The 13751-nt window shown below is 41.3% G+C and overlaps 1 protein-coding gene across 1 annotated transcript in view; it reads left to right on the forward strand.

The window, feature by feature from the left end:
- SNX3 (sorting nexin 3) overlaps window positions 1-4100 on the forward strand; it is a gene marked incomplete at its 5' end in the record, with an annotated part of 7674 nt that extends 3574 nt beyond the window's left edge. Inside the window, 2 exons of the mRNA XM_014531276.1 lie at window positions 1620-1744; window positions 3349-4100. Coding sequence (XP_014386762.1) covers window positions 1620-1744; window positions 3349-3454 — 231 coding nt within the window. The remainder of the gene's footprint in view (window positions 1-1619; window positions 1745-3348) is intronic.
- Between the last annotated feature and the right edge of the window lie 9651 nt (window positions 4101-13751).

The raw sequence follows: 13751 nt of genomic DNA on the forward strand, positions 1-13751 counted from the left end.
GCCTGACCTACACCCTCTCGCAGTCTGGGAGCTCTTGGAGGATGTCTGACTGATGGCTTAGGCTGTCAGTCGGAAATCCTTCATGCTGCTGTGGAGGCGGGAGAGGCTCCTGCCACTGCTGCTCTGCTCGCTAGCAATGAGCCTGGCTCAGGGCTTCTGGCTGAATGGCGCTCCCCCTGTGGGAGCGCGCCGACTACCAGGGGGCAGCTCCTGCATTGAGCATCTGCCCCCTGGTGGTCAGTACGCGTCATAGCGACCGGTCGTTCCACCATTCAGTTGATTTGCATATTAGCCTTTTATTATGTAGGATTATTTTTGCTAATCTGTATGAAGTTGTGTTGCTCTTTCCCTTTTTACCCTGTTGAATTATTGTTTTAGGATAACTCCTAGTTATAGAAACTCTGCTTTAAGGGTTTGAAGTTTTACATCTTAGAATACATATGATTTGTATTACTGTTGTTTACTATTTATAGTTCTCCTTTGCGTTGTGTGATTACACCTTTTTTTCTGTTTTGGTGTAAGATAGGTTCCAGCTAAGTGGTTGGTCATTTAACAGCTATTTGAGCTTCTATTTTGTATGCCCAGCTTTTATTAAAATGACCATAAGTAATCTAAGAGGGTTCTTGATTTGAAGGCATTAATAGTCTAGATTGGTGGTTCTCCACAGAGGCAGTTTTGTCCCCCAGGAGACACTTGACACTTTAGGAGACATTTTTTATTGTCGTAACTAGGGGTACTACTGGTGGTATCTATGCTATTAAGTATTCTATAGTGCAAAAGAAAATGCACCTCCAGTACAAAGAATTATGTAGTTAGTGCCATGGTTGAGAAACTCTCAGATAAAGAAGCCAAACTAACCTGTGAAATAAAGAGCTAGCTAGCTGCTGTTTAATTCAAACAAACATTTGACCTCCAAATAATTTCCAGAAGAGAGATACAGTATAAGTTGATCCTAGAGGATAGTTAGGCTTTGAAGGGCAAAATTTGGGATGTTCCTATAGGGTGGGAAGGAAGAAATGACAGGTCTTTGGGGAAAGATAGGATAGCAGATGTGGGAGAAAGTTAACATGTTTCTTAGCCTAGGAAATGAAAGTGGTGACAAGTTGTTGATTATTTTATCATCACCTCAGACACAAGTAGGATATACCATGTACAGGATGGTCTGAGGTAGAAGAAACTGATCACTTAATTCTTACCTGCCTATGTCAACATTGTTAATATTTTATTTCTTTGTTGAATTGAGAGTTGATTTTGGTCCCTGCAGTTTCCATCAGAATAAAGCATTGTCTTTCCCAAGTGACATCAAAACTGTCTGAGGGGCGTGGCAGCTTTTATTTCAGTATTGCTTGAATGTTCTCTTTGTATAGTTGTGCTTTGCTAATAAGTCCAGGAAAAGTGATAATTAAGCTAGGGGCCCAGCCATTAAGGAGCTTTGTTCTGATGAGCTATTTTGCATTGAATATTTTTTCATTGTGTTTTTTGCTGATTCCCTTTTATATTTAAACAAGTTTGACAGTGGGATGGCTGTCATAGTGAGGATATACTGTATCTTCATGTTGTGCTCTATAAATGTTCACAACTAGCATGTTTGAGAACGCTCTTTCCTTATGTTGTTTTAGGTTGTAGTTCCCCCACTCCCTGGGAAAGCATTTTTGCGTCAACTTCCTTTTAGAGGAGATGATGGAATATTTGATGACAATTTCATTGAAGAAAGGAAGCAAGGGCTGGAGCAGTTTATAAACAAGTAAGTGCTTTCTGATTCTCAGGGTGTAAGAGGGAACAGTGTTCTGAGACTACCTTATGTGACTACTAGTAATTTTTATATTAAGCTAAACTTTAATGTTGCTTTTCTTTTTGGCCATTTCCTAACTAATTTTTTGTATTATTTAAACAAAGTAGCAGTATATAACAAGTTGAATATCATATGATAAAATACACTTGAGTGATTGTAAATGAGTATCTTTGTTTTGACTTAAGTTTTGTATTTGTTTTTCTTGGTTAATTTATGCAAATTGCATTTAAAATTATAGCATTTAAAAATACAGTTTTACTTATGATTCTTTCTGATTTAAGGTATGTTCTAGTAGGAACAATAAAACTTAAAATACATTTGAAATCATTTTGTTTGATTGCAGATGGAGGTATTATCAGCAAGTCTTGTAAAAATGCACATTTTTAAATTTTTATGGCAAAATACATTATTTTGGAAATGCAAGAAGATTTAGGGTTGTTTATCTTTTATTTTAGAAACTCTTAAGCTCAAAGTAAAATTTATAACTTAAAATTTTATTTCCACTTAAAAATGGGAATTTTTAAAAGGCCAATAGGGAGAGTTATGCCAGGAAAGCATTCAGAATAATTATGTATTGTCTTAAGTTTAACCAAATAAGGCCAAGTCCTAGAGAATATGGTTGTGTGAGCTATTTATTAGAAGCACTTTAATTTTATCCAGTGGTTTGAAGATCTGTGAGTGGTAAGTAAACAGAAGAAAAGTTATACAAAGCCTTTAACTTCTAGTTACCTACTGTAGACATGACCTTCGTTGTCTTTTTATGAACATACTTTCCTTTTAGAGAAGGCATTGCTAGATTAGATGTTTTTAAATTCTGAAATAGAAGTCTCTTTGCCCAGTCTCATCTTGTATTAGGTCTAGTGGAAACCTTTAAAAGCAGCCCTGGCTAAGGTAACTCTGTTGGTTAGAGCATCATCCCAATATGCCAGAGCTGCAGGTTCAATCCCCAGTCAGGGCACGTACAAGAATCAGCCAAAGAATGTATAAACAAGTGGAACAACATATCAATGTTTCTCTCTCTCTCTCTCTCTCTCTCTCCCCCCCCTCCCCACTCCTCTCTCTAAAATCAATAAATAAAGCTTTTAAATAAATAAAGGCACCCCCCCCCAAAAAAAAACACCCTCTGTACATTGGTGCCTATTTCTTACTATTTGGGGCTTTTATTGAACTCCAGTGTATTTCTAGCTCTAATCCTATATCTTTTCCTTCTTTAAAATGGATTCTCAGAATCAGGTCTTATTTTACTTTTAATATTAAAGTTAATTTAAGTTTTTATAAAATACTATCTAATAGGTAAAGAAGCTGACTGGGTGCATAATGCCAGAAGCAGTGCAACGCTAGTGATTGAATGTTTTCAAATTACCTTGTGAACCAAAGGAAAGAAAATTTACCATAAACTTTGGTAACGTTGTTAGAGCATACATTTATGGGCAGTTCCGAGTAACACCTACAATTACTAAATTGTATTTGCTTACTAACCTTAAACTATGTGTTTGACAACTCCTCCCACCTCTTTTTATAAAAGATTGGACTAAATTTATCTCTTTTATTTGTAGGGTCGCTGGTCATCCCCTGGCACAGAATGAACGTTGTCTCCACATGTTTTTACAGGATGAAATAATAGATAAAAGCTATACTCCATCTAAAATACGACATGCCTGAAATTTGCCGAGAAGTGGCAAAAAAAACTTTCTGTGACTATGAATGATCGTATGCGCCAGTGAAGAAGTTCTAACTAACTTAGCATGCTGCACAGAAACTGGTCTAACATGCCTGCAGTATACTAACACTCATGCGCTCTGCTCTGTTTTGTTTTGCTTTGGCAGTTGACAAGAAGTTAATTTGCTTTAGTGAAATCCCTCATTCCAGCCTTTCTATATAATAGCTCTTCCTTGCTCTTTAATGTGCTGCACACTATCACCTCACACACCTGTTACTCCAGCATAATCCGCAGTGTCCCGACTAAAGTTACTGAACTCGTCTCAGCTGCACAGTTTTTGTGTCATGTTTGCTTCTTGAATCTGATTAACTAGAAATCTCTTATCCCCTTTTTAATATGTGATGTCCTTGACCTAACTTACGTGTAGGAGCACTGGACCACTGGTTGCCAGCATCCTGCACACAAGATACACACTCGTATGCAGAATGTATCCCTTCAGGCTTGTAATGCCCTTCACATGGAAGATCAACGAGGGGAATCTTTATATTCTGTACAAAAACAAAATCAAATTTATATACTAAAATCATTTGTCTAAAAATTTAAGTTGTTTTCAAATAAAAATAAAACTGCATTTCTGATATGCACTGATTGTGTTGCCTCCGGCTTTTCTTTTCTTCCTTTATAACTTTCCTACTTAACTCACTTGTTGAGAGGGATTATTTACTAATTATATACTTCTCATTCCTGTAACTTCATTCCTCTTTAAACAGTGGTGATATCAAATATGCCACCACCCTTTGAATGGGGTATTTTCTTTTACACAACAAAAAAAGTGATGTACTAAGAAAAAGAAAGCATTCCTTAAGGCTTATTGAGTCATTATGAAGTACTTCTTTGTGTATAAAAATGCTTTATAATCTCAAGTCATTCTTTTTTGAAGGCCTTTTAAGATAAGTCAATACCATGTCTCCTAGTTTATAGAAGAATTTTTTTTTTTTGTAGTTCATCTGAGTGACTTAAACTTAGCAAGGGTGTAAAAACTTTTTTTGTAGTCGCAGATTCATGCTCTCTAATTTGGTTTGGGATAGTGGCACTCTTGATCTTCTTTAACCAAGACAAACTTGTATAAATGATAAAAAAGCCTGACTTGTATCTATATATATAAAAACCCAGTGACCGGAATGATGGACGACTGGAATGACCGGTGGCTATGACGTGCACTGCAGCAGCCAACCAGCCTGATCTGGGCCCTGATCGTCCCCTGACCCCCGGTCAACCCGGTCCCCAATTGGCTCCCAATACCCCGATCAGGGGCGGGGACAGCTGGCCAACCGCCCGTGGCCCCTCCCCCCACCGGCCCAGCCTCGATGGGCCCCCATCAGGGCAGGCTGGCCCGATGCCACCCGTGCACAAATTCATGCACCGGGCCTCTAGTGAATGATAAAGAAAAACAAACAGAAAATACATGACTCCTTGCTGCGTAGCCTGTGGTATGGCCAGAGCTTTGCAGCCAGAATGTGGTTTTTAGTTTGATTCTGCACAACATCCGGTGCTTATGGGACCCACAGTGACCCAGAGTTCATCCCCAAGGTAAGGCAGGTTTGTCCTCCCACACCAGAGCAGCACCTAGAGACAGAATGATAAAAACAAACAAACAGAAAATACATGACTCCTTGCTGCGTAGCCTGTGGTATGGCCAGAGCTTTGCAGCCAGAATGTGGTTTTTAGTTTGATTCTGCACAACATCCGGTGCTTATGGGACCCACAGTGACCCAGAGTTCATCCCCAAGGTAAGGCAGGTTTGTCCTCCCACACCAGAGCAGCACCTAGAGACACGTCTGTCCATTTGAGAGGAAACCAGCTTAGGTCTCAGTCAAATTAGGTTTTCCACCAAGAAGATTGGAAATCACAGGGCAAAGTCAGAGCTGCCCTATAAAGCCTTAGTATTTCACAATTCCATAATATTGGAGCTTTCACTTACTATAAGACACAAAGCTAAACAATGTGAATTTTATTTCATTGAGCTAGAGAAATAAAGTCTGTTTTCGGTATTCAGAACAAAGTAATGGTAGCTCTGCTAAACTGAATGATACCACTAAAGCAGTGGTTCTCAACCAGGGATGACTTTAACCCCAGGAGACATTTGGCAACATCCTGAGATGATGTTGCTCGTCACTACTGGAGAATGCCACCGAAAACCAGTGGGGCAGGAGTTAGAGATGCTACAGACCCTGTGAGGCACAGGATAGCTTCTCACAGGAGAAAAATGTCAATAGTGCTGAGGTTTCCACTCACTGTGGAATTTTGATTTTGGTCATTCATATATGAGGGAATAATGTGGTTTAGGATGCACTGTATTGGCCTGCTTACTTCTAACCACTACAGTTTCCTAAGGGCAGGCATACTCCAGAAAGCTGAAGGTTTTAAGTTATGTGAAAAGTTATCTATTCCAGGTAACATGTTTTTGCCAGGGATGGTATTCTTCAGTGTTGTCTTTCAGAGAAGTGAAACCATGGTCTATGTTAAAATTACATCTTTAACCTGTAAAGTAAAAATGCAGGGGCTGTTAACTCTAACCACACAGGAGGATGTTCTAGAAGCCCTTAAGAGTCTTCCTAAAAGAATGGAAGTGAACTTGGCAGTGGGTTATGCAGCAAGAGTCGTGGGCTCTGTGTCCTAGTAAGTAATTGCTTCGTCTCAACTCCTGCCAGCTGTAGAGGGTCAACATCAGTGGGACCTTGAGTAACTTAGAGCTGTGAAGTACTAAATGTCAAGTCCATAGAACACCAATGTCTGGGATGTGTAAAGGCTTAATACTAGTTCTCTGATGGCAGTGGTAATCACAGATATATTAGTAGTAACAGCAAATGGTACCACTAAATCCATGGCAGTTTTTGGGTGGGTTTATCTGGTATTTGGTTTTTTCTTTGGAGGTTCTGCCCATTGTGATCCTCAGTAGTGATGATGACCTCTGGTGGGGGTTGCTGGGAGCATCTTTTATTTATTACATCCTGTGGCTTTTCAACTTGGTTCTCTTATGGCCCACTCTACGTTAAAAGTCCTATTCTGGTTGCCTCGGCTTACTTTGCCTGTTTGGGTTACAGGAGTGAGGACGAATATAGCCAATGAAAGGGGGAGGCCTTTACAGATAAGATTTGTTTGAAATGTGGATGGACAGGTAGAGAGCTTAGCACACTGCCTGGCATATAGATGAACCACTAAGTAGGTGCAAGCTGGGATTATTACATTATGCAAGTGTTTGGACTGGGAAACAAGTTAGAAACTTTTAGAAGGGTAGAGTATGTCTTCCTCAATAGTTCCTTTGTGACCTTTGTCAGAGAACTTTCCTATGAAATAATATTCTCCTTTATAGATGAGAAGACTGAGGCTCTGAAAGCTTAAGTGACATACTCCAGGTTAGCCAGGATGTGATGGCCCTGGAATAAGTATATCTGACTCTTCTTGTGGACAGGGGCTGTGACTTGGTACGCAGGCCTTCTTTGATGCTCAATAAATTTATTGAGTGAATGAAAGGGTGAATTTTCAGTAACATTTCCTATGTCCTCTAGGCAGAACATAAGTGATTAAATGGCTGGGGGTTTTTTTAGTTTTGTTTTTGTTTTTTTAGTTTGACTTTAAGTGAGGGTATCAAAGCACTTTTTGACCTGAAGAGCCTGCTGATTAGAAGTATCCTATTTTCCCAAACTTAGCTGTACACCACAATTACTCTCAAGATTGGGTCCAAGACTTTATTTTAAAAAATATATTCCCAGATAATTTGGAAACAGTCAGGTTTGGGCACTTAGCTAGAGGCCCTTTGATTTCTAGGAATTTGGTCAGATTTTATTTTTTATTTATTTTTTTATATTTTTATTGATTTCAGAGAGGAAGGGAGAGGGAGAGAGAGATAAAAAAAATCAATGATGAGTATCATTGATTGGGTGCCTTCTGCGCACCCTCTTCTGGGGATTGAGCCCACAACCCAAGCATGTGCCCTTGACCAGAATTGAACCCGGGACCTTCCAGTCCGCAGTATAATAATGCTCTATCCACTGAGCCAAACCAGCTAGGGCAGAATTTGATCAGATTTTATCTTGACTACTTTAACCTGGCTACTTAAGTCATTACAAAAAGAAATCAGAAAATTGAGAAAATGTCAGGACTTACCAGATGTTGAGAAGTTACTTTTGTAAATCTTGATTTACAGTAAGTGAAGTTTGCCTTGGGAAAATTCATTCCAAAGCCCAAAAGGGAGTTCAGAGGACAGGGTGCTGGGGAACACCGCCCCACGAAGCTTTTACTGTTAGATGAGTGCCATACGTGGAAGTGACCAGTAAAACCAATGCGTTTAGCATTTTATATGGGCAAAGTATTACATAGACAAGGGGTTAAATATGGGCCTTTTTCTCAAGAAACTCAGTCTTGTTAGAACACTGTCATGGAAAGTTCATTGTGAGTACAGCCAGATAGGAGACAGGGCCGGTATGGGACAAGATGGAGGGAAGGGAATGGCCATTCAAAATAAAATAAAGGGGACTCTGGTTTCAGCTCTGACATGTAAGGAGCTTGAAACATGTAAAGATCTTGTCCTTATAACAAGAGATAGCTGAACAGACTGAAATTGACCTTTCCTGGACCCACCCATCAGAGAATTGAGGTTGCAGGGCAAATTACCGCCCCCAAATCTGGAGAGACAGAATCTGTATCCCTGGAGCAGAAACTGCTGGAGCGATAAGCGGGTTGGAACCCATACATGGTAACGTTGATGAATTGCTGGAGGTTGAGTGTGGTCGCAGTCTTAGAGGGGTCTCCGCAGGTTCCTGGGCTTTCCCTCCAGGAACCCCACCAGATCCCCACAGTGAAGAACAAGAAAGACCCCCTATGGCTCTGGCAGGGAGAGGAGATGAATAATCATTGTAAAATATGCCTAGAACTTTATTACAAAGGCCTACTCTGAAGGGTAAAAGACTGCCAGAGCCTTATCCCCGAGGGAAGGATATTCTCACTCTAGCGGCTAGCCCATCTAGCCTTCCTGTCTCACCCAAGGGGAAAAAGAATACATCAACAGGGGTGAAGACGTCAAGGAAATGTATTGGGAAAGCTTCAGGCACGGAGGGAGGAAGGTGCCAAGGGGAAAGCTATACCATCAGGGAAACACTCGTGAAGATTACAGGCCCACGGAAACACTGAGATTTGACCTGGAGATTATAGAACCCCATCCCCCAATATTACCCCACACCACCAGGACTCCAGTATAATCATAGTGGATTACAGCTGAAAGCTGCAAGACAGACTCTTGAGGAGGAATAATTAGGGAAAACCAAAGTTAAGACAGAGACAAAAGGAAGAATTTGCAGCCTCTGGTGCTATAACTACAGCAAACATTAAACACAGTCCACTCCCTCGCCAGGTAAATCCTCACATGTGAGGCCTGTTTACCTCGGTTTCTATTATTCAGTAAAACATGTCTGGCTTTCAACAAAAAATTACAAGGCATGCCAAAAGGCAAGGCAAACACAGAAGAGAGAGAGCAATCATCAGAACCAGAGTCAGATATGACACATGTTGTAATTATCAAACGGAATTTTAAATAACTGATTAATGTGTGAAAGGTTTTTAAAATATGTATATTTTTATTGATTTCAGAGAGAAACGGAGAGGGAGAGAGAGATAGAAACTTCAATGATGAGAGAAAATCATTGCTCAGATGCCTCCTGCATGCCCCACACTGGGGATCAAACCCGCAACCTGGGCATGTGTCCTGACCAGGAATCAAACCATGACCTCCTGGTTCATAGGTTGACGCTCAACCACAGGGCCATACTGGCCTGGGAATGTGTGAAAGGTTTTAATGGGAAAAGATAATGTGCAAGAGCAGAAGGGTAGTTTAATCAGAATCAAAAGGAAATGCTAGAAATCAAAATCACTATAACAGGCTTGAAAATGCCTTCCATGGGCTTATGGGCTCGTCAGTAGACTCAAAATAGTTTAGGAAAGACTCGGTGAACTTCCCAAAGAGAAAAAAAAATAAAAAAAAATAGAAAAAACAGAACATCCAAAAACTGGGATCATTTCAAAAAGTGTAACTTAGATGTAATTGGAATACCAGAAGGCAAAGACAACAAGCAAAAGGAATGTTTGAAGTAATAATGGCTTCAAAATTAAAGAGACCAAAACGACGATCCAGGAAGCTGAGAGGACACCAAGCAGGAAAAATTCAACAATACAGGCATCTCCTATTCTCACTGAAAACAAAAACAACAACAACAACAAACAAACAAACAAATACCAAAGAGCAATAGAAAATCTTAAAAGAAGCCAGAAGGAAAGAGTGAAATAAAGGAGTGCAAGCTTGACAGTTTTTAAAAAATATATATTTTTTTATTGATTTCAGAGAGGAAGAGAGAGGGGGAGAGAGATAGAAACATCAATGATGACAGAGAATCATTGACTGGCTACCTCCTATGCACCCCACACTGGGGATGGAGCTGGCAACCCAGGCATGTGCCCTGACCAGGAATCGAACCGTGACCTTCTGGTTCATAGGTCGACGCTCAATCACTGAGCCACACCGGCTAGGCAGCTTGACAGTTTTGAAACACCTTTTGTCAGTAGTCTTGAGACCAGAGATGGTGATATTTTATAACACCTGAGTTAACCTGGAGTCGGATTTGGGCGGGGAAAAGTCGCATCTTTATACTTAGTATTCTCTAATTGAAATTTAGCATTTCTTCCACTATGAATGTAGGAAAAAGCCATAAGAGTAGTATAAACAGAACTTGTGCATATGTCATATCACATTTGTTGTTGCAGATCTTGAACTACGTACACTCACTATTTGAAAATTATTGTAGTTATAGACCAGCCCTAAGATCTTGTTTCATGTGTTACAGAGACACATTTTATCACCAGGCTTTAAACTATACGTTAGTAAATGTATTTTAACAAGTTGGTTCCTTTTGTAGTCCTATATATTTCACTTTACTCTTTTATAAACACCGGAGAAGGGATCTCTGTTACTAGAAGTAACAGATTCCTGTCGCAGAGTGTGGTTCGGATGTGCCGTGAGTCTGCACGACATGGAGCAGGTTTGCTTGCCGTGTGTGCAGGAGGAGGGGGAGGGAGGTTGGAAAACAACCAGCCTCCTGTCTCCAGAGCGCTTAGGTTTCAGTTGGGCTTTTTACATGTGTTACCTCATTCAATTCTGAAAACAACCCTGTGGGGCAGGTATTGTCCCCACTTTACCAGGAGGAGAACTGAGAGCTGAAGTAATTTGCCCGAGGTCACACAGCCAGGAAGCCATGAAACGGGTTCTTCCTGACTCTGCTCCTGTGCTGTGCAATGCTGGGCTGCTGGCAGTTAGGCCAGAGCCCTGACAGCGGGTGCCTGCAGACTGGCCAGCTGGGGCCTCTGCCCTCCTGGGCATCGGTGCCCCTGGTCCCGGCACAGTTTGCCTGGACACCAGTGTTGTTATCAAAGAGGCCATCGAGAGCAGAGGCTCCTTATCTTGATCTGAGAGAAAGTTAAACATTTAAGAGAGTTTGGCTGTAAAACTGGAGCGGCCATCCCTGCTTGGCAGAGGTAAACACCGAAGCTTTGTCATACTGAGCGTTCTTGGTACATTTCCTTTCCTTTCTGCTAGATTATACTTAATCCAGTTGTTTTCATGTCCAGTAAATCCAAACCATGTTTAACCGGTTTATTCATTGGAGAGTCATGAGGTGAAGAAAGTTTTGTCCTTTCAACTGCCCTGGGGATTTGCTGTCTTCTTTCTGCAAAGGGATTTTCTTGTACCTGTAACCTGAACACTGTGACCTGTGGGTCCCACCCCCCCCCCCCCCGGCACCAGCTCGTGAGCATTTTGGGAGTTGACAATCTCATTTAAACTGCAGTGAATTGGTCTCAGACAACAGTCAGCATTGGTGAAACGACAGGTCCTCATACACATTGTCTGGGAGAATAAATTGGCACCATTTCCATGGAGGGCAATTAGGCAATAACTATCAAAACTGCCCAGCCAGGCTGGTGTTGCTTAGGAGTTGAGCGTTGACCTCTGAACCAGGAAGTCAAGGTTCAATTCCCAGTCAGGGCATATGCCTGGGTTGCTGGCTCAGTCCCCAGTACGAGGCATGAAGGAGGGAGCCAATCAATGATTTTCTCTCATTATTGATGTTTCTATCTTTCCCTCTCCCTTCCTCTTTGAAATCAATAAAAAATATTTAAAAACAAAACTATAAGCCCAGATTCCACTTCTAGGAATTTATCTCATAGACGTACTTTCTGTTTTGAGAAATGATATATATGGAATACAATATTTTCTCTGATTATTAATTGGATAGCTCTGAAAGGTTAGATAATAAACAGGTAACATTGATTGTCTAATTGAGGGGACTGGGTGGCCCCAAGACAGAGGAGAGAGGTAAACATTTCACTTTATACTCTAAAAAAAACACACACACCAAAAACCAACCAAACACAACTTTTTATTTTGGATTCACAGAAAAGTTATAAAAGTCATACAGACAGTTCTCATATACCTCCTCACCCAGTTTCTTCTCATGTTGACATTTTATATGGTCATGGCATTTTTGTCCCAACTAAGAAGCCAGCATTGGCACATTACTGTTACTTACACTCCAGTTTATTTGACTTTCCCATGTTTCCCACTCATGTCCTTCTTCTGTTCCAGGGTCCAGTCCAGGAGACCACACTGCATTTAGTCACCACACATCTTTAGTCTCGCCTGGTCCTTGACATGCATACCATCAGGAGTGTTTTGAATTTTGTATCATGTGACTACTAACTAGTCAAAAATAAGTAAATTTTAAAAGAGAATTAGACTTATAGAGTCCCAGGATGTTAAAACCATAAGAAATATTGCCGAAACCGGTTTGGCTCAGTGGATGGAGCGTCAGCCTGCGGACTGAAAGGTCCCAGGTTCGATTCCGGTCGGGGGCATGTACCTTGGTTGTGGGCACATCCCCAGTGGGAGATGTGCAGGAGGCGGCTGATCGATGTTTCTCTCTCATCGATGTTTCTAGCTCTCTATCTCTCTCCCTTCCTCTCTGTGAAAATTCAATAAAATATATTTAAAAAACAAAACAAAACAAAAAAAAAACCATAAGAAATCCTATGAGCAATTCAATTCAAGCTTCTCATTTTTCAGACACAGGACGGGACTTGTCCAAGGGCCTCCCCAGAGCCCAGACTAGAAGGGAAGGGGGGTGATGGGGAGCCAGGGGTCCCTGGGGAGCAGTAGAAAGAGGATAAGCTTTAAAGTCACCCAGACTTGGGTTCCAATCCCAGCTCTGAGTCCTTGGGCCAGTAGGTACTCTCTCTTTCTCTTCTTCTTCTTCTTATTCTAATTCTTCTTGTCTGAATTCTCTTGCTCGACATGTTTTAAGATACAGCCATGCTGTTGCTTATATCAGTAATTTGCTTAAAAGACCAAATAAACAAAAACTCAGTTTTTTGGGAAAGTAGTTCTGATTGAAAAGAATTTATTGAGAAAATTGTGTTTTTCCATCCTTGATCTCTACTTCTGGTGCTGAAATGCGACACCACTGGCCAACACTCCCTTCCTGGGAGCACTTTGAGTCCTCAGGCTGAGGGGAAGGCCCAGGAAGGCACCGGGAGAGGCGGGCCACAGGGCGAGGGAATGGGAAGAAAAGTAAGCTCCCAATATGGACCCCAAGACTCATTCCACATGAAGACACAGGGATGGATCTCCTTTTACATGGAGTGCAAAACTCAGCTGTAGAAGCGGAGCTCTGGGTCCAGAGCAGCTGTGTGACCTGGGAGAGGTCTGTCACTCACCTGGGCCTCCGGTGTAAACGTATGGGAGTGGACAGCTCAGCTCTGCATTCCCTGCTATGTCCCTCTGTCATCTCTCCTCCCTCACAGTCACCTCTCTGGTTCCCTTGCCCTTGTTTTCCCTGCAGGTATATTTTCTGTAGACACAACAGATGGGCAGGTTTTAACTGAACTTGCATAGGGGACTCCCGAGAAAACAGGCACCTCCTTACTACCTTCCAACTGCATGTCTCTCCACACACCCTCCAGCACCTGTAAGTGCCCTGCAGTCGAGACTGAATTAGCCATTGCTCCAGCTTTGGAAATTTTAAATAAATTTAACTATAAAAGAAATATAAACAATAAAACACCAATATAAGTATAAATACAATAAATATGCCATGCTAGTCAAAATAATTAAAAAATAAATAAAACCATCAGATAGGTTGTTTGGCAAATAGATGAAAAAGTAACTTACCCATAACCCCCCCCCCCCCCCCCCCCCCC

This window comes from Myotis brandtii, unplaced genomic scaffold, assembly GCF_000412655.1.
Source record: "Myotis brandtii unplaced genomic scaffold, ASM41265v1 scaffold8, whole genome shotgun sequence".
NCBI classification, from domain to species: Eukaryota; Metazoa; Chordata; class Mammalia; order Chiroptera; family Vespertilionidae; genus Myotis; species Myotis brandtii.